Source organism: Hypomesus transpacificus, chromosome 22, assembly GCF_021917145.1.
Source record: "Hypomesus transpacificus isolate Combined female chromosome 22, fHypTra1, whole genome shotgun sequence".
NCBI lineage: Eukaryota > Metazoa > Chordata > Actinopteri > Osmeriformes > Osmeridae > Hypomesus > Hypomesus transpacificus.
The window spans coordinates 15,008,924-15,030,850 of NC_061081.1; the positions used below are offsets into that span (position 1 = coordinate 15,008,924).

Here is a 21,927-nt window from a genome sequence, read left to right on the forward strand (position 1 = left end):
ATCACTGACACACTAACATCATGGAGGACCACTGACACACTAACATCATGGAGGACCACTGACAAACTAACATCATGGAGGACCACTGACACACTAACATCATGGAGGACCACTGACACACTAACATCATGGAGGACCACTGACACACTAACATCATGGAGGACCACTGACACACTAACATCATGGAGGACCACTGACACACTAACATCATGGAGGACCACTGACACACTAACATCATGACCTGCACACTAGGGATGTCTGGTTCTCCCTCAACACTCCTTTTTACTTTGGTCACATGTCACTTGAATAAAACTGAATCAAGTTATACACTGTGTTGACAGTTTTATTGCGGGAAAATTAACTTCACACATGCTTTGTTTAAACTGGTTATATTTGCAAAGAAAGATATAGAGTAGTTATTGTTACAATGAATTTTTTAAATATAGGCCTACTGTAGGACTATATACAAAAAAACGTTCACCACTTATATGTATCCTATGTATCAACAAGAAAAAAACATTGAGAAAGAAAAGAGAAATTAACTATTAAACTAAACATTTATTCCAATAGGACACAGATCTTCTACAAATATGGTAATTTAATTAAAAGCAACAATAAACTGTAATGAGTATAGAAGATGAACACAGAAAGAAACTTAACATGGACATTATGGAAATACAAATTGTAAGTGTATATAGTATTTGAACAGGCTCTTGCACATCAAACAAGAAGGAATAAACTGAAGTCATCTAATGTACAGTAAAATAGAGTTTCCTGAGTCCAGCTAATAGCCAGTGCCTACACCTCATACATACAGCTACAAATGGTGTACCAAAACTCATTGGAAAGTTATCAAAACAAAATGTTTAGTCAATATGAGCTACAACTGTAATAACAACAGAAGAAAATTATATTTCCACATCAATATGTAGATCAGAATAATTCCAAAGCAAATGAAAACAGTACGTGATGTGGTGAAGTCACCATCATCAATGTCCATATTAACAATGTGAAACAGTAGAGAAAGCAGAATAATGTGTGACGTGTCACATGGTAAAATACATTTTACAACATCTACTGCCTATTGTCCTAGGGAATGCCTAGGAAAACAATAAGTGAACAAACGTTCACAGAAAATAGACTGAGGGTTCAACTCTTTTAGTAATGTGTCCTGAGTTAATGCTGTATGTTCCATAAATGTGTGCATTCTTGTCATGTGATGAGGACTGTGTCATCAAACCTTAATCTGTTTCACTCCTTAAACAGCAGATGACTTAGGTGACTCTGATGCTCATGACTTAAGTATCGTTCTGATGAGTCATCACTCTGGTTCCACACCATCTGGCTCTGTGTCAAAGCCAAGCCTATACATTACTAAACAAAAAGCCTGCATTTAATGTATTGTTCTGTGTTAAACATCCATTTTCAGTTCCAGGAACTGTATGAAATGCCATTTTCTTGGCATTCTATAATTGAAAACTTACTATTGTATACTGTCAGGAAACCGAAACTAGGAACAAAAAAAAATTGCACGAAGGATTGTCCATATGTAAAGTATATGACCTTTTCAGGTAATTCTCCATATGTGGTACTTGGCAGGAAATCATGTAAAACATTTTAAAAAAAAATCACAACTACATTCTGATTCAGATGTGTCATCAGCATCTAATTCTCTCTCATCCACGGATGGATTGAGTGACTCTTTATCTTGTTCCTACTTTTGTCCCACATCACTGAGGTGACTTTGACACTTGGCTATTTTTGTCTGTAAGTCTTCTTCAAGCTCTCCATGGCCTGCTCCAGGGTGATTCTCTTCCAGCCAGGAGGTATGTCAGCAGGTTTGGCTTCATACTTATCTGCAAACTGTTGGTTGTACTTTGCAAATACGTATTTCCAGTAGTCAGAATCTTCAACGCTGGAGTCTGGTTGAATACGCCAGTCTGGGTATATTGACCGATAGTTTTTGTATGGATGCCACTCATCTTTTGTATCTTTGCACCTAAACATCACCTTACTGGTCACTAAGGAGGTACATATGTCAGTCACAAGTTGTTTTGATTTATCCCACATATATTTTCCTATCCCCTCTGGTCTGTGGATGGTAACAAAATGCTCCTTGTGACCGGGCTGTGCTGCTTCACAAGGTGCTTTGCAGAACGGACACAATTTTCCACAACCAATGATGTCGTCAAAGATCACATCCTGGGGCTTAATGGGAAGCTGCTTCAGCTTGGCCTTCACATCCATGTCTTTGTTAAACTCTTTTTCAAGGGATTTCTTCAAGTTTTCGACACAAGTTTTAAGGTGATCTAGAAATAGCGGCCCCTTGGCGTTGTTCAAAAGTACGACTACGTCGAGCCTATCTTGGGGAAAGCTCAGATCCTTGTTCAGTTTGCTGCAGATGCAGTCGATGAAAGAGCAAGCAGATATGGTTGAAATTGTTTCTCCATCTTTAAATGGAGGTTCAGAACCAACCGTCTTGATCACCTGCTCTATTTTGTCAGTGATACATTTCAGTTCTTCTTTTAATAAGCAATTGATGAACGATTTATTTTTAGAGAAAAAAATCAAAATGTTTTCAACAATTGAGGTTTTAACAAACTGCTGATACGTAAAATCACCTGTATAACTCACAAAATATTCAAAATCATCCTTTAAGAGTAGCAGTTTTAGTAAGGAAAACTCAAAAAAGGTACGGGTCCTTAAATCAAGGTCTTCATTTCCTTGTATTTCTCTATGCACCATTGTTTTCACAATGTCTGGACCCAAAGAGGCATTGACATAATCTACCACTGCAGGCTCTAAGCAGACTTTGGTAAATTCCTCTGCCTTTTTCTCACATTGATCTCTCTCAAAGAACAGATCCTTGAAGGCATCGAGGAACTTGGGTTTCAATTCGTCCAGCGACCTCTGAGGATCTTTGTCTTCAATGAAAGCTTTGTGCATTTTCTGATATTCCCGTGATGCATGTGCACAAATGTTGATCTTTAGTTTAGCTTCAAACTCTACATCTATGTTCTCGTTCTTATCAAGAATCGTGTCACACACTTTGAGAACATCTAATGCATCCATATTGTTGTAATCTGAGCCTGATTCCACTCGATTTGCAATTGATTTTTTACATTCTCCAATTATGCTGGATGCCAATTGCTCATACTGATTTTTGTCTTGCTTTTTAAAATGTTTTGTTAACCAGTTCCATGCCGATTTTCCAGGTGCAACTTCAATTTCAGAGGATTGGTCATCTAAGCGTTTGATAACTTTAAGGATTTGAAATGCACCTGCTTTATTCTTTATGTTTTTGGTCAAAGTTATTCGTATGTCTGACTCAATGTCTTGTGTTTCAAGTTTACAGATGTCCAGTGAATCAACAGTTTTTTTCCATGTTTCTTTAAATGCTGAGTCCAGTTCTTCAGAATTCATTTGAATTCCTTTGCTCTTGCACTCCTTAAGCAGTTTCAGCACCTGCTGCTCGATGAAGGAAGAATGGCTTTTTTTGAGATCTTCTATTTTAGCCATGCTTCGCTTGCTGTTAACAGCCAGTTGAAGTTTGTGAATCACTGAGTTTTCAATGTCATCATGAAGTGCTTTGGTGCTGTTAACAAAGCTCTGTTTGTGTCTTTCAATGAAGTGAACATCTTTACCAGCTTTCTTGTAATAATCATCCAGCATCTTCTGCATTTGACTCAACTCTGCCTGTAATTTCACTGTACCGTCATTTTTAAGCCTCTTGTTCAAAGTGTCCAGGCCAGAAGGAGCACAGTTTGATATCTCCGTCTCCGCTTCACGCACCCAAACTTGGATGTTATTTCGGAAGGTCCAATCGAACCTGTTGAACTCCACTGAGATGTTGTTGTAGGCATCAGCCTCAAGACTGTTACGGAAGCTGAAGATAAAGTTCTCATGCTTCACTGCATTCCACACATTTTCTGTCCATTCACAGAACTGTAGGATTGAGACAACAGGGGTTTTCAGATCAATCAACCTCTGAATAATGCTTTCCTTCAGCTCACTCACAGCGTCACTGTAGCCTGCGTTGACAGGAGCCATGGGTGGATTACCAAACCACAGACCTGGGAGGTAGCAGCTGTGCTTCTCAGGATCATAATCCATGATGTCAGTGAACCCCTTATTGTGCTCTTTCCTTTCCATTTTGGCAGCCACCTCGGTCATCTCATTCAGTTGCTGCAGGAGGAGCTTTCTGTCATTGGCATTTTTAGCATGTGCAGAACAATCTGGGACGTTTTGATGTACGAACTGACACATGTGCTTCTTCCCCACTTCCTTCATCCTGAGAAAAGCATGGACCACAATCTGCATGGTGTCTTTCATCTCTGTAGCGTTCTCCATAGCAATGTTGATGATTGTGATGTCACTGAGGCCTACAACCAGAGTGGCCAGTTCGTTGTCATGTTCATAACTGTTGACCAGTTGTGCCAGCTGTGGAGCTTTCAGCCCCTCTGTGTCGATGACCATGATGAAGTCACAGCCCAGCTGCTCCTTCAGATCCTCCTCCACTCTGATCAGCTGCATGAAGGCTCCTCGAGTGCATCTTCCACCACTGACGGCAAACTGGATCCCAAACATGGTGTTCAGGAGAGTGGACTTCCCTGAACTCTGAACCCCCAACACTGTGATCACTTTGACCTTGCTGTTACTGAAGGTCAAGCTGTGAAGTTCTCTCAACACATCTGATATCCACTTCATTGGGATGTACGATGCATCTCCATCTATCAGCTCCAATGGAAAGCCATCCAACATCACCTGTGCACAGATTCTTGGCAGATGTTTATATTGTTGGAGAGTGGGATGATCCTCTGGCAGTGACTGAGCTGACTCGTACAGCTGTCCCAACTCTCTCAGGAAGTGTTCTGTCCCCAGGGAGCTTAAATAAATTGTGTTTTCCAAGGCAGAAAGTGCTTTCTGGTCAACAGGAGAGCTTCCACAAAGACTTTTGTACTTCTCTTTCAGATTGGATAGGCATGCTCTTGAAAGATTATCCAGGTTGATCTTCATCCACTTGAGGAAAAAGGTGCACACTCTTGATTCCTTCAAAGCATGAATGAATTTGGGCATGATGTCTGTCGTAGCGTGGCTGACTTGCTTTTTCCTTAGTTCTTCTTTTTTCAGCATGAGTTCATCTTTGTAGCGTTCAAAATCAGTTGTACCTGCATTTTTCAACTTACTTTGCTCTCTCTCAATCTTGACTAAGTCTTGTAATATCTGTCCATGCAGTGGAAGATTTTTAATCTTGAAGCCTGATATGTCAGAAATGTGGTCAGTGATTGAACATGCGTTCTCCTTTCCAGCCTGACAGAGTTCAAAATCTTCGTCCACATATATATTCAACTTCTTTGTCTCTTTTGCCATCTTTTCCACAGAGAACTTGACTGGGTTTGCCATCACAACTTCTGTGACAACAGAGTGGAGCTTCTGAACAAGCTGGACATTGTTCATTTTACCGTCTTTCTTAATGTGTGCAGATGGTTTTAGCTGCAGAAGTTCAAATGCAGCTGCATCATAGCTCTTTGCTTCAGTGTTACTGACAACAAAGAACTGTCGATCTGTCAGGTGCTTGGAGTTCAACACATGACTGTCTAAGCTGAAACCATCACAGAACACAAACACTGCAGCTGATGTTTTACAGAGGAACTCAAACTGGGTTGGAAAGTCCTGGATATCTCCACGAAGATTAGCCACAGCCACAGGTTCTGAGAACACATCAGTGTTTGGGTTTCCACAGGGAAAGTACCAGGTTATTTCTACTAACCCGTCTGAGATCTGTCTTGGACTGTTGCCTCCTGCCATGTTTCGGTGAACAAAGGAACAATTGTTCTGCTGAGATTTGCTTAACACATTATTTAGTAGCTCAGATTTTGACAAGCTGCTGTACCCAAGTCTGACAAAAGACACCATGGGAAGGTTAGCAAGCACAATGCTGTCCTCAACAAACTCGTTTTGGTCCATTGAATGAGTTTTGTACCTCTTCACTATGTCCCTCATGGCCCACAACATCAAGGTGATCGGTTTTGTCTCACAGTTGGGCAGAAGCAGAGGAACAGCAAACTGACACAATGACATTTTAAGGGCAATCTCCTGCTGCAGGAAATGATCTGAGCACCAGAACAGAGCAGTTATGAGGTCTAGTGGATTCACCAGATCTTTCTCATCAGACAGATTACTTAACTTATCTCGTGCTGACACATTAGCTTTCATCAATTCTCTAAGAAAAAAACCCAATTGTGATTTAGGAGTTGAAACACATTTTGTATAAATCATTTGGGCATTGATAGCAAGCATTTTATTTAGTGTTAATTCCTTTCCATGAGACTGTTCCAGTCCCAGTGTCTTCAGATATGAGTTCAAGATGCATTCTGTAATAGAAAAGAAACATGCTTTCATGAGTTACTGAAGTATTGAAACATTTTGCACATTTTCTAACATTGTTCACATATAGAACCATATGATATATGCCATTAAGTGATGCACACGGCCACGTGACTTCTTCCAGAAAGAACGTTCCCTTTAAGCCTTGTACTATGACAGCTCCCTCATCCACCGCTTCATCAAAATGAAATGACACGCCATGATTGACGTGAACAATAGGCTACGTAGGTCGAGGTCCTTTTTTAGACCTTTAGTTACTTTGTTGATTCAAAAACAGACACCCCTCTAAATTAACCCACCCCTTTTAAATTAACTTTTTGTACATTGTTTTAAATAAGTAGCCTACTATTAATCAATACGTTATCCAGTAGTCTAACTTTTTAACATGGTTGTGTCGGAGAAATGGAGGATATAAATGTAGCCTATGGATTTAGGTTTGTTTTGCAATTGTAGACTACTGTTAACAACTATATAGCTATGATAATTATACTCGGATAAGATAGGCCTATGCCTGATGCCTAAACATTTGAAATCAAAAACTAGGCTAGCCATAGGCTACGTTTAACTTGGCGTGTATCAAATCATTGTTCATCATCGTTTAATGCATTAGACTAAATGTTGTAGGCTATTTAAGTTTATTTTCTATCAATGTTGAACATATTGTATACGAGCTCTCCCTCACGGCCCACATTGCTGCGGTCTCCCGGTCGTGTAGATTCACCCTCTACAACATCCGGAAGATCAGGAGATACCTGTCTGAGTACTCCACCAGAGCCTGTTTAAGGAGAGCCTTGCCACTCCCTATTAAGCCCAAGCCCCCACCCCTCGCCCCTTGGCTTGAAGCAACGGCCCCGGTGGATGTAGGTGGTATTGCATGTACGGTTAGGTTCCCGTGTCTTCCGGTCGTTTTTATTCTATTAACTCCAGTCAACATTTACAAAACCATTTCCCCCAATAATTTTTGTTCGATTCTCGAACCTGGCTCATACTACTAGCTTTTTCATAGAATAATTTTTCCTGATTTTTGCTAAGTTTGAAACCAATCCGAAATGGGTAAACTAGCACCCCATTTATTTGCCTACGTCAATAAAAGTTGCCTGCAAATGTGCTCGCGGATACTAACAGGGCACGAGCACAAAAGTTCACATTGGCCGGTAGCCGATTTACATTGAGCTGAATGAGCCATAGACTTATTTGAATGAGCACAGGGAGAAATGGCTTGAGTTGCCTGCCTTGTTGTAGCAAGTTTAGCAAATCGTTGTCACACATACATGAAATGTTGTTAATATAGTTTATTCCCGTTATTTTAAAACAGATCTGATTTTTCATAAAAACGTTCATGACATGATGGCAAATATATTATGTTAAGCGCGAGCATAGATTATTGACATGGAGCAAAGACGAAGATTAATACTTTAACTGTTAACCACAATAGGAATATATATTTAAATAATATTAGTCTTGCCTTTAGAAGCTTTTGTTAAACACACCCATTATTCTTTTTTTGATTGTGTCATCAAGCCAGACTGCTTTTGTGGGACAATGAAGGTCCTCAGTGACTCTATATGTTTCACCCCCACTTACATCTGATGGAAACGTCTTGTAGCCTATATGGTTTTATGAATATGCCCCTTTCAAAGGCAAATGTTCAATAAAGTATATTTTAGACACTCTTCTCGAGCTTTTATTTATTACATTATTAACACGTCTTGTTAGATCACGTTATATCCATTAATAGACGTTTGGTTTTCTAGGTTGAACATATAAAACACAGGTCACATTTCGACACTGATGTGAAATTGAAGGCAGTGTGAATTTTGTGGCATTTCATTTGAATATAAAGTTGACAGTAAGCTATAGTAAGTCTGCATTATGGAGGATTTTAGTTACCAAAATAACTATTAAGCTTTCTTTGCCTGGCGAGAACAACGACGGAGCTGTTCATGTTAACAGTTTATTTAATCCGATACAAAATCATACTCATATCACAAAGAAAAAAAGCAACATATGTGATGAGATCCATCTAGAATAGCCCTATATTTAGCCCTATAGCCTATTTCTAAAAAACAAGTGAAAGGAATAGAATACATTTCCGTTAAGTTTGCATCATGTGTCTGATTCTTATCGGACTTGTACCCCATTCTGCCCATAGATTCTGCAACTGCAATGCCTTAGCTCACACGCTCGTAACCATATAAATCTGGTTGTCGCAAGCATAGACGTTGTATGACGTGTACAGCTAGTTGCAAGCGTGCACGAGGTCTCGGAGCGAGGGAAAAAAGAGCCACTGTTTAAAGCTAGACCTGAAGACACGGATGTGGAAAGATGGCCGCGTCCAGTCTTGCGCTCTCGCTTGCCTCACTGCGCCACTGAGCACTTTTCATAGAAATGAATGGGGACGCCATCTTGGAAGACAAAAGTAGCTTGTCTAGTTATATTAACTCTATGATTAAGCCCCATTGTACCGAATTTGGCTGCAGTTCCACCAGATTTCCACTGGGGCAGAACGCGAGCGAGTGCATGTTGAATGGGAGTCTATGGAGCTAAACGGCTAAATTTGTCTCTTTCGCCTGATTGTCGTTGAGAAATCTCCGATTTTATTGTAGTTTTTTATGTTCAACATGGATTATAGGTCGAAAGTTGAATGAACGAGTACTTATGTCTTTTTGATTTCTTACAGGGTGAGATGTTGTTGCCCATAACACGCTAGCATTCTGCTTATGAATGCTGATTGGTTAGAGAAGGACTGATACGACCAGAGCTCCCGCTTGATGGCATCCGAAGCGGAATCAGAATGTCAGAGCATTAGCAACATTAGCAACAACATTAGCAAGCCAAAACTCTTTCTAGCATGTGTATTGACAGGGAGAGCCTAACCTGTGAGCTGTGTTGACGATGCCCTGAGAAAAAAAATTAAGTGACCAGAGCTTGCCGTAAAGCAGTAGGTCTGGTCGTACGATGTGTATGACGTCAATGACATTTTCAAAGGCTTTTTAGAACAGAAAGGCGACTTTAAAACAATCTGACAGCTTCCAGTGTGTATTTTTTTTTGCCTCCCCTTATGAATTTAGAATTCAAATTACTAGACAAAAAATTATATCCTGAGAAAAGTGGATTTTGAGGGGTATAGCTCCATAGACCTCCATTCATTCTGCACTCGCTCGTTAGCGCCCTCACATGGAACTTTATAAAGTTATAAAGTATGTTTTAAATGGCATAAATGCTGCCAATTAATAATTGACGTAACAACTTATTGTAAATGGTCAGTAGCCTAGCCTATCGATTAAGGTAGGCCACTCTGAAGCATGTACACTGCCTGCTTCATTTGATCTTGATAGGTTAAGCATTCTGTAGCAAATATTAACAATATACCCACTTGTTATTAAATAAAACTACTTCAGGATAATAATGCACCTAAAATACAAACATGAGAAAGGGCAGCAATCGCTATCAAATCAACAGACATGTGCAATTTAGCTAGCAGGGGAAGAATACAAACAACGAAAATCACCAGTTAACTTGATTTAAATTTGCAAGAACTATAGACTTATACAATAACGATCTTAAGAACTGACAACATAAGTTATACGTTCTCAAGGACGCACACGCGCAATCTCAACTGCGGTGTGAAGCGCGTGTCCGTGCTATTCTCCGACAAGCACTCACTGCTGATATACGGACTAAACTTTTGTACAGCCTGATTTCTAATACCGTGACAGCAGAAATGTAACCATAGAGGAAACACTGCACTATATGTTATCATTCCAGGTTAAGAAACGAGGCTGCGTTTGCAATCGTAAATCAAACTTTTGTCAGCATTTTGAGTCGAAATGTAATTAGCATTTGTAGGCTACAGGTGTACTATTCGTGCACGTCGGGCTGGCCATCGCAGCGGAATGACAGTTTAGTGGCCGCTCTGTCCATTCGCGCACTTTACAGTTGTGTATTGATAAGACAAGAACACACGCTTATCAACTTGATTATTATTGATCAAAACAGAACGAGGGTTCGGCTGTAGCCTACTTGAAACATACTATTGAGAACATATTCGCTGACATTCATTGCACGCGTGATGAACACAGGTTTTTTTGCCTTTGGCGCTCGGGATTTGTCATTGGCGCTTGGAAAACGGCTTTGGCACGCACCAAAATTTTCTCTATGTAGGAAAAACCCTGACTTCCATTACCAACCGGCCCTCTGACATCGCCAGCATCTCATATTATTGCACGTCACAGCTTGAATACGTAAAAATTGCTCTTAGACCTTTTGCAGTCTAGATTCACTGACTGATATTTATACTGCTCCTTAATATCTGTATTCACACTCATGGTGCCGATTTTTGACCTGTCTTCTGAAATGTGTTCTTACAAACTTCACGTTAAACGGAAGTTTAACGTAAGAAATTCAACATATATGATGTAATTCCTTTGTAATCATCCAAAATAATGCTAAGTGTATATAGGTATTTTTCCAAGTAGGCCAATGACTGGTCGATACATGCATTGAGTGGACAACGTGTTTTGAGTGGGCTGCGCACCGTTTACTGAGTGGGCCGGTCTGACAGTAAAACTTCCGGGCCACTTTTTCCCCCCAGTCCGTCCCTGGACTCCACCCAGCTGCTAGTCCACTGGCAGTGGCAGACAAGCTAGCGGTTGTGTCGGCGACAACGGTACAGCTAGCTAACTTACCAGGGCTGTCTGCCGACAATACATACATAAAAGGCCAGAGTAACACATTTTAATATTCCCTTTGCCCTTCATTATGTACATGTTTGCCCCTCTTTGTGCTTTGTAGATCAGATATGCCTCCACCTAAGAAGAAGAAAGGGGACATACAAAGCTTTTTCAAAAAGCTGTGTAAGTCAGGCTAAATAACTAGACACACTAGCAGTGGTAGTGACCAGGCTTTCAAATGCAGATTCTACTGTGTAAAAAGTATTAACTGGTGATATTATATGTTACCCAGGATATTGTTACAGCTAAACCTAGCTTCTGTAGCTAATCTTTCAACCAAGGTTAGGAGTCTAGCCTAGGACGAATTCACAGTTGATCGACTGTCACTGCATTGCTAGACAGGTGCTGGAAAAACCAGTTGAAAATGTGAATAAGTTAACAATGTTGGTTATTCAAATATAATGAATCATTATTTGATTATTAATGTCCAAATAACACTGTATACAATATGGTAGGAGGGTTAAACTTGCTAGCCATAGGAAAAGGCTACAAAATGAAAGAACCATTTTGTATGCAGGAAAGATGGCATGAAAACACTCCAGATGTAGAGCAGGCTGAGGAAACTGCATCAGGGCTTCAGGTGATGTTCTAATAGACCAATTATCACCCTACGTCACACAACTGTCAAGCAGGCTCAACTGCGCATGTCGGTTGTAAAAGACGAACTTCTCCCCGGTCTATTACACTTGGAGTGTCGATCAGGTCATCATATATCTCTGGCCACTGGATTGCAGGGCTTGATATTAACTTTTTGAGGCTCTTGTCCTTTGGACAAATACATTTACGTTTCACTTGTCTATGCACAAAAGTCACTGGACCCCGATACCCTTAAATAGCCTGACCAAGTGATCGGGCAAAACTAGCCTGGCTAACGGAGGTCGCTTTCTCCGGCAAATGACGAATGAAACAGACTCGGTTAAAGAAATCCGAGATTCTGGCTATCTTCATCAGGCTCGTATCTACATTCGGCAGTCCTCCCTGACGTTTCTGGTGTATAATGGAGTGAAATACAACATTGTGCACACTGCCAGTGAGCGACTCTGACTGAGGCTAACGTCAAAACAGTGAAGGGGACGCAGTCTCACTCAGATTGCCAGTTTAAACAAATCAGAAAAATAATCAGACTAGCTGGGTAAAAGCAGAATTCGCATATACCTTGAAAGCTGCCCTGCTCGACCTTTTAGATGTAAAATTGACTGTAAAACTGTAAAATTATTAACTTTGTGACATGACGTGAAGATATGGTTGCCGCTCGACTATGCGGTCTGTACCGGGCGACATTCTCACTCAAATTTCAAGACTTTCGTGACCCAAATCAAATTCTGGTCAGGAGATCAATGGGTAATCACTGTCTCTCTTAAAGGCTGTCCTCCTCGACCTTTTTGGCCTTTTTAAATCTAACTATTTTTATTATCCGTGTGGTCCTTTTGCCATTTAAAATGCTATCCTTTCTCGGTTTTCTGCAACCACGTTGCGCGCGCATCCCGAATGTTTACAAACAAATAATTGGTCTATTATTAAAATTGACCATTTATTTGGAGTGATCAGCATTGATGTTTGTTTTAGGATGTTCAACCAATCATATTTATTCAAGCATGGATTATTTATTAATTATAGGAAACAGTTGTACTAGCTCTTTAGGGATAGTCAGAACGCAGCGGCCCGCCTGGTCTACAATCTACCCAGACGCTCCCATGTTACCCCGCTCCTCATCTCTCTCCACTGGCTACCCATCACGGCCCGTATCAGATTCAAGACCCTGGTACTGACCTTCCGAGCATTGAACAGGACTGCACCCGACTACATCAAGTCTCTCCTGCAGCCTTACACCCCCACCCGCCACCTACGGTCGTCTTCAGACAACCGCCTGGTGGTCCCACCGCTCAAGACCGCCCGGTCTCAACACAAGCTTTTCTCCTGCCTGGCCCCCCAATGGTGGAATCAACTCCCCACCTCCATCTGAGACACTGACAGTCTCTCCACCTTCAAGAAAAGGCTTAAGATGCACTTGTTCCGGGAGTACAACGGTACTTGGGAATGATTTCCTTAACCCGATGTTAGTTTCCTCAAGGATCACAATGACTCTTGCTTAGAGACTTGTTGCTCTTGTGGTTAACTGAGTTACATTTTTGTACTCGCTGTTATATATTGTTTTATTGTTGCTTGTTTCTCTACAGGTACACTTGCACTTATAGCGGTTCATGTCGTTTAATTGTAACTTGTTTAACTACATGCTCTTATGGTTCTTCCCTTTGGCACTTATTTTTTGGTTGTTCACAATGTGTGCTTCATGTTTTGGCTACTCGCAATGCTTTGGGGCTATCTTGTTGTTATTATCAGTGACCTATGCACTTTGTAAAGCTCTCTCGTGGAAGTCGCTTTGGATAAAAGCGTCTGCTAAATGAATAAATGTAAATATTGAACTGATGAGATCAAGAAAATGAGAATATGCATGGTAAATAATCGTTTTCCCGTTGGGTCAGTGTCACAGGAACGTCTGGTTAAGCACCAAGTCACGCTAAGCCTGACAGTTAGCCTGCCCCGGACCAGACTAGTTTTGCAGCCTAAGTTGCCATAGTAACCGAGTTTTAACTACGTTGAGCTAGCTTTATGGAACCGAATGAACTAGAAATGAGTCCGACTAACTGACATAAGTCTGGCTTATTCGGTAAACTTGCTTTATGGAACAGGCCTCTGGTCTTTATACAAATATACGTATATAAGTACAATGGTAAATATTTGCCCCTTTGGGATGCATACTCTTCTCGAAGCTATCATTGTTTGTGTTACTGGGAGAGGGATTGAAGTACCATGCCCAGAGTTAGGGTTTTGAGTGGTCTCCTCACACCTAGCTTAACCTATAAAAAGTTGTGTTGTGATTTATGTCAATAAGTTTGTGGGTGTATTGTGTTCAATTAGTTTGGTTTTGTAGATTCACCAATTATTATGTTTTCTTACGTTAAAATTTGTTGAAAACACTAAACACTAAATTTGTAGTTGTAACAGCATTTCTGGACTGCATAGTTTTACGCAGAGTCGAACTATAGCAGAGCAATAGCATTTGTACATCAAAATCTATTTGGCTACAAAAACAGAGGACGTGTATCTATCTACCAGCAGTGAATTAGAATTGTGTTCACTACACCAAGCGGGATGCATTTTGGTAAAAAGTCAAGGAGTAATGATTCATAAATATTTGTGTCCGCGATTCAAAAGTAAAATTATTTAAACTGAATTTTTACTGAAGTAAAACCATTCATTTATTGTATTCTACTGTACACGGGAGTCAGGTGGCTGAGCGGTTAGGGAATCGGGCTAGTAATCAGAAGGTTTGCTGGTTCGATTCTCGGCCGTGCCAAATGACGTTTTGTCCTTGGGCAAGGCACTTCACCCTACTTGCCTTGGGGGAATGTCCCTGTACTCACTGTAAGTCGCTCTGGATAAGAGCGACTGCTAAATGACTTGGTGCAGTTAAAAATATATTTTTATACCAATATTTGTAACATTATGAAAAAAAAACTTGGTTACACTAAATATGTACTTACTTGTGCGTATGTTTGCAGTGACAGGGTCACTGTCCAGCCCTGTCTCATCAGTGGTGCAGATGCTGAAGCTGTACTCAGTCTCAGGACTGAGACCAGTGATATCTGCTCTGTTGTCTCTTGTAACACTAGACCAACTGTTCCATGTCACCTTGAAACTGTGCTTGCTGTTTTGTTGGCCAGTCGGCCAGTCCCAGGAAAGTTTGACAGATGTTGCACCAGTGCATCTCACAACGGGATTGGCTGGTGTGTGTTTTTTTTTTTTTTTTTTTACAAAAGACAAACGTTCATTCATGTTAATCAATGCGTCTTAAAGATCTGTGGATTTTACTGTTTTAATTTATCTTCAACTTTAAGGAATGTGCTCTCACCAGGAGGAGACGGCGAAGAGGCCTTCACCAGAGTGTGTGTCAGAAGCTTTGCGTCAGTGTGGTGTCTCCTGACGTGCTTCTCACAGTAGGAGCTGCTGCAGGTGAGGCAGGTTTCCACAGCTGTCATCTTCTTGTCCATTTCTGAACAAATGTCACAAAGCACTTCTCCTGATCTAAAATTTGCAAGAGGAACACTTTTAATTGAGACTTAGACAAATACAATACTTGTAATAACAATAAAAATACTAAAAAGGAGAGAACATAAAAGCAACAAACTTTGACTACATGTGGTTAAGTGTCTAAAAATAGAAAAATCCACACATTTAAGCAATAAGCCCCAAGAGGCCGTGTTTTGCGTTGATTTTAGAACAGAAAAGGGGAGTTGTTAGGCTGACGCGAAGCGGAGTGCCGAAAACCCCTGTGTGGAAAGCCAGAAAACTGGTGCCAATACACAAACTTGACCTGTACAAACATCTTTGGACACAAGACTAAGGAGGGTACAAAGGTGCCCCCTTTTAACAACTACTTGTGAAAGACAGGCTGAGGCAAATAATAAGTCATCTAAGTGGGATGACTGTTCCCATAGCCAAGATCAACAACATCATTGATTAACCTAGGTATAGGGGACACTCACGGCAAACTTCTGTCAATGTCAGGCTGACATTATGGGACAAAGAAAACACAGGCAGATTAAAACTAGGACCTTGATACGAAAGTAGGGGAAACAAGCTTACCACAGACTCAACAAACAACCACGTCCAAGTACCATTGTGGGATGTCCACTCAATGTATAAATATTGTATCAAATCTCTTGTAATGTCAGAGTCACTCTTGAGCGAAGAGTAATCTCAATGAGTGTCTTCTTGTCTGATGCAATAAAGAACCTTTGCATTTGAAACTGAACCCAACCCCCCCTGAGCCTTATTCTTAAGAATCAACCTGAGGAAGCTCAAACCCAGCCTTCCACACCCCCATACCTGTTCTAAAATCAGCGCAAAACACGGCCTCTTAGGGCTTATTTCTTTTCTAAAACTGTTACTACAAATATTTGATATGGTTTCATAAATAAAAACAATTAGAAACAAAATAGTTTAATAGTAAACCGTCATTCTTCTGCCACTACAAAGTGTAGTTCCTACATAAATCGTTGCCACGCAACAGCCAGATGGACACTAAAGGAGATACTGTTTGACAGAGCTAGAAGGAAGACTGAGGTCTGGTGACCATCAAGCAGCTTTTACGACATCAGGACTGGAGATCCTGTTGTGTTTCAATCAGGGTTGATGTCGTAAACACGCACGCACACACACGCGCCAGGTCTATGCAAGGGAGCCAATGAAAGAAGAGCCATGGGACATTTGCATGCCATTGTTTTAGCCAATCACTGTCAAGAGCGTTTCTATTTAAATAGGTTGCTAGCACAACATGCTAGCAGACAAAATTTGTAGCACAATGGCATGTGATGTTTTGTCTCCTTGCGGCCGCAAGCAATAAAGCTTTCTTAACTTGTTCACCGACTGACTGTGCTATGCTTGATATATTAATATTTCTGACATGTATGAAGATAAACAGTTAGATAAACAGAGACATGGTTTTATCATGCTCTAGTCACTTACATAATAACTACAAATGGTAGTTTTGAAGTTGACCTGTACTCCACAAGTTGACTTAGGCCTATTTATTATCAGAAATCAACATAGTCTAAGCTAAAGTAAGGTTTGTAAAGGTAAAAATGCACAGGAAGTTGAATACATACGCTAATGTCAGTCTCACCTGTTTAACTGAGAGATCACTTCCTCCTGAGGAGGACCCGTAGCTTCCTCCATGCTGCTCCTCCTGTTCTCCCCCCCTTCGTTTTCAGCCTGTAGAGGCAAGTCACAAACATATGATATCCAGATGACAACCTTGTACCATGATTCTGACCTGTTGTTTTCACACTATAGCAGTAGCGTATGTAACGGTTCTCTTGCAGTCAGGGACGGAGACGGATTTGTAGCTTTCCAACTTTATTCTGTTATATAAACAAACAACGGTTGACATACGCATCATCGCTGACAGGCATATCTCTTCTGTCTGATTATGGCAACGGCACATGAATATATCTTGCAGACCTGCAGTACGTCACATCCCCAAAGGTGGCTTCAAAAGACAAACACTAGTAAAACACGCTTATTTATGGCGAAACTCACACTTTATTTACATTTAATCCATTTACATTTATAACTCCGTTACACGTAACAATAAATGTTCATTTTTTGGGATTTATAGAGAAATGTATGATTTTTTCCCGAACAAGCACTTCTGTCAGGCACATGCCGTTATCAGGCCTTTTTCCTGTTTTTTGGGGGGGCTCAAATTAATGCTTTTTTTACTACTGATGGCTAAAGCTGAAATCAAACTTACGGACTTGGTTTATAGCAGACACACACAGTATATGACACACTTAGGCTATATAGTGTGTACGTGCCGTCCTTTCAACTTCGTAATACACGAAAAGCTACAACAGAATCTACAGGTAAACAGGCAACACTTTACAATTTTAAACTGCGTTTTTAAATTAAATTAAATCCCTTCGAGTTAAGTTGCTTCACATCTTCTTATTTTGGCATGGTCATTTGGATAAAACATAATTTTTTGAGCCTACCTTTGACCAACTCCTCTGGACAAGTCGAACGGAAACGTTTAACCCGTCAAAGTTAAATTTCACTTTCACTTTAGTGACTACGCACATAAATAGGCAAGGAAGAAAATAGAACAATTTAGTAACCAGTGAAAAATTATATAATATACCCACTGCCTACTTTACAGGTGTATAATAATTGCCTATTTGTGATAATGGCATATCACTATAATATACTTTAAGTAGATTTATACCTAATGAAGACTGTGTAGTGGACAAGGGTCTTTTTATATATAAAAGTGGGGAGTCCAAGACAACAATGTTTTTTCCTGTCAGCTTTAGGGCTGGTATCATCCCACATCCTAGACTTATTTGATTAATGAAGGAGATGTAATTAGGTAATTAGTGTTAGATGAAGTGTGGGAACGTGACCCATTGCGGTGTGCCAATGGAGAATAATGTTCAGTACCTCTATAAATATGACTTTTGACATTCCAAGTAAGAAATTACGAGCGAACGACACGTTTAATTGTTCGACTTCAAATCCTGCCCATGACATTCAGTCAGACGTTCCACTTCTATTTCTGCAGTAGCCCTCATCACCACCAGGCGGCAGTAGACGCTTAATTACAGTAACATAATTCCTTCCTCCCCCTCTAGTACTGCTGAATGACAGGTGGGGCTGTAGGCTGTGTTACAGTAGTGTGTCTGAACTGCAGGGTGAGGTCATAATGACAGGGGGGAGACAGCAGAGTGTGCTTTCATTCTCATTTTGAGCGTTGGAACAGTTTCCTCGAATAACCCCGACACCAGCCTCCCCCCGCCCTCCCCTTCCTCCCCCTCCTTCCCCTCCTGGAACCCCGCTCCTCCCTCCTCTTGACCCACCCTCCCCTCCTGGAATCATTTCTCTACATCCTTCCCTCTCTCCCTCTACATCCAAATCTTTTCACCTCTCCCCCTCTGCCTTTCTCTCCCCCCCCCTTTCCCTATCTCTCTCTCTCTCTCTCTCTCTCTCTCTCTCTCTCTCTCTCTCTCTCCCCTCTCTCTCTCCTCTCTCTCTCTCTCTCTCTCTCTCTCTCTCTCTCTCTCTCTCTCTCCCCTCTCTCTCTCCACTCTCTCTCTCTATCTCCCCTCTCTCTCTCTCTCTCTCTCTCTCTCTCTCTCTCTCTCTCTCTCTCTCTCTCTCTCTCTCTCCCCTCTCTCTCTCCACTCTCTCTATCTCCCCTCTCTTTCTCCACTCTATCTCCCCTCTCTCTCTCTCTCTCTCTCTCTCTCTCTCCCCCTCTCTCTCTCTCCCCCTCTCTCTCTCTCTCTCTCTCTCTCTCCACTCTCTCTCTCTCTCTTTCTATCTCCCCTCTCTCTCTCTCTCTCTCTCTCTCTCTCTCTCTCTCTCTCTCTCTCTCTCTCTCTCTCTCTCTCCACTCTCTCTCTCTCCTGTCTGTCTGTCTGTCTGCCTGCCAGCCTCTCTGTCTGCCTGCCTGCCTGCCTGCCTGCCTGTCTCTCTGTCTGTCTGTCTGTCTGTCTGTCTGTCTGTCTGTCTGTCTGTCTGTCTGTCTGTCTGTCTGTCTGTCTGCCTGCCAGCCTCTCTGTCTGCCTGTCTGCCTGCCTGCCTGCCTGCCTGCCTGCCTGCCTGCCTCCCTGCCTGCCTGCCTGCCTGTCTGTCTGTCTGTCTGTCTGTCTGTCTGTCTGTCTGTCTGCCAGCCTCTCTGTCTGTCGTTTCTGCAGCGGCCACTTGTCTTCTCTGTTCACCTATAGAGCAAACCACTGTTAGCCTGGCTGCCAGCCCAATTTAGCCCCGTCCACAAAAAATTTTGGTCGGGAAGAGGCATTTTTTTATTTATGAAAATTAGCAATCGATACTTAAGTTTCATTCCGCACTGAGTACACAACTCCCTTTACATCATAGTGGTTGTGCAAACACCGTCTAACTTTGCTCAAACTCACTTTGTCCCTCCCCTGCTAGGCTGAGTTGTTGCCGTGTACGTGCAGTAACACGACTCAGCGGCACACATTAACAGTAAAATACTGAATGAACAGTATTACACACCAGGCAGACTCCACCAGTCACATAACATTATTAATATTTAAACGTCGCTGCCGTTTGAAAATTAGGGGGTTACCCTCCCCCATTCCCCCACACACAAACTTCCAAAGCTGCAATCAAACGTAAAGCCTTGGTTTAATAGTCGACATATATAAGTCACATACCTACGTGCGTTGTTTGTGTTTTATATGTATTAGCAGTGTAGGCTAAAACAGGTCTTCACATAAGAGTGCTCTTAAAACATGTAGACGCTTTCTGTCGTGAAGGCCTCTCAATTTCGTAAATACATACCAAACTACAACGCAATCCACAGGTAAACAGGCAACACTTGACCATTTAGATCTGCGCTATCAATACAATTAAGTCGTTTCTACTTAAGTTGCTTCACATTTTTCTCATTGTTGGCAAGATAATTTAGATAAAACATAATTTATTGAGCCTACCTTTAATCCTCTAGACAACAGCACACCCGTCGAAGTTAACTTTCACTTTTGTGACGACGCACATAAATAGGCAAAGAAGAAATTAAAACCAGTGACAAAAAATAAAAGGTGTATAATAATTGCCTATCTGTAATAATGGCATATCACTATGATATTGTGTAAGTAGATCTAGACCTAATGAAGGTTGTGTTGTGGACTAATGTAGTCGTTCTTTTTGTTATATAAAAGTGGGAAGGGCCAGAAAACAAAGTAAAGGAAAGTTTTTTTCCATCAAGTTTAGGTATCAGCCCACACTCTTGATATATTTAACCAATGAAAGAGTTGGGATCATATTCTCCATTAAGGAGGAGTGGTGATTGGTTTTAGAACAAGTCTGCGACCTTAAACAGTCACAACTTGACAGTTGCTGAAAATGATTGACATGCGATAAGATTTCAAAAGGTATGTGGTGTGTTGGGCGTAACAACTTCTTTGTTTGTTTTGCATTTTCTTCCTCCTAGTAAACGGTAAAAAAAAAAAGTCAGGTGATCTGAGCCTCGTGTTGATGCCACACATCAACACATATACACATATCAACACACACACACACACAAACATATGTACACACACGCATACAGTACAAACATACACACTTACACACACACACATTGTGTCTCCAAATCAGCACCATAGACAGTGGCCACTCCAAGCACAGTCATCTTTCTACAATTATTCATTTACTTATTTAGCAGAATTGTTTATCCACAACGACTTGTGTCAGACACTGGATCAGTGCACCTGTGACTTGTGCTCCCTCCAATGGGGGCAAGGTTTTAAGCGTACATGGCGTTACTAGGCAGGATGTAGTCCTGTCTGATGTGTGAACCTGTCAGATAAACATTTGTATAATCAGATGACTTAACAGCTGGTGGAGATGAGAGACACTCGCAGGATCAGATTAGAAAAGGGATGTGGCATGATGAGGCACGCAACCGAAAACTTCCCTGTTCCCCGATAAGAACCCATTCCTTAGAATCAGGTGTGCTCATTCTTAGGTATGTCCTAACGCCCTGTGTGGGTGTTGTGGACAATGTTACTGTCATGCTAATGCTATGTTGAGCAGGAAGATTCAACATTTGTTCCCTCATTCATCATACACTATTTATTTGTTTGATTTATGCACTCGATGTAGGCTGTGTTGACAGAGCACTGCTTCCCCCTCCTGAGTCGCCGGATGGTGTTCCAGAACCTTTTTGAAGCCGTTCGGAAGTCATTCTCCATGGCCTCGCCAAACTCCTCCCACGCCCGGGTTTTTGCCTCCGCAACCGCCAAAGCTGCATTCCACACTGCCGGTACACATCAGCTGCTTCTGGAGTCCTACCAGCAAACAAAGTCCGATGGGCCTCCTTCTTCAGCTTGACGGCTTCCCTCACCTCCGGCGTCCACCACCGGGTCCGAGGGTTATCGCCCCGACATGCACTGACCGCCTTGCGTCCACAGCTCCGGTCAGCCGCCTCAACAATGGAGGCCCGGAACATGGCCCATTCGGACTCAATCTCCCCGGCCTCCCCCGAGACATGATCGAAGCTTTCCAGCCTACATCGAGTGCATAAATCAAACAAATAAATAGTGTATGATGAATGAGGGAACAAATGTTGAATCTTCCTGCTCAACATAGCATTAGCATGACAGTAACATTGTCCACAACACCCACACAGGGCGTTAGGACATACCTAAGAATGAGCACACCTGATTCTAAGGAATGGGTTCTTATCGGGGAACAGGGAAGTTTTCGGTTGCGTGCCTCA

General features: G+C 41.6%; 1 protein-coding gene across 1 annotated transcript; it reads right to left on the reverse strand.

Annotated features, from left to right (window-relative positions):
• Positions 1-330: 330 nt before the first annotated feature.
• Positions 331-20,353, reverse strand: LOC124484098 (interferon-induced very large GTPase 1-like). Its single transcript, XM_047044813.1, has 5 exons — positions 20,141-20,353; positions 16,807-16,895; positions 15,034-15,206; positions 14,666-14,905; positions 331-6,374 (listed from the first exon to the last, which is right to left on the reverse strand). The coding sequence occupies exons 2-5, from the start codon at positions 16,857-16,859 to the stop codon at positions 1,756-1,758; spliced, it is 5,085 nt and encodes a 1,694-aa protein (XP_046900769.1). The 5' UTR covers positions 16,860-16,895; positions 20,141-20,353; the 3' UTR covers positions 331-1,755.
• Positions 20,354-21,927: the final 1,574 nt, after the last annotated feature.

Excerpts from the sequence above, each read along its gene's own strand:
- LOC124484098 (XM_047044813.1), bottom strand. The coding sequence starts at position 16,859 with ATGGAGGAAGCTACGGGTCCTCCTCAGGAGGAAGTGATCTCTCAGTTA. Across the intron at positions 15,207-16,806 it reads GTGATCTCTCAGTTAAACAG|ATCAGGAGAAGTGCTTTGTG; the intron begins GTGAGACTGACA and ends TGCAAATTTTAG. Across the intron at positions 6,375-14,665 it reads CACTGCAAACATACGCACAA|AATGCATCTTGAACTCATAT; the intron begins GTAAGTACATAT and ends TTTCTATTACAG.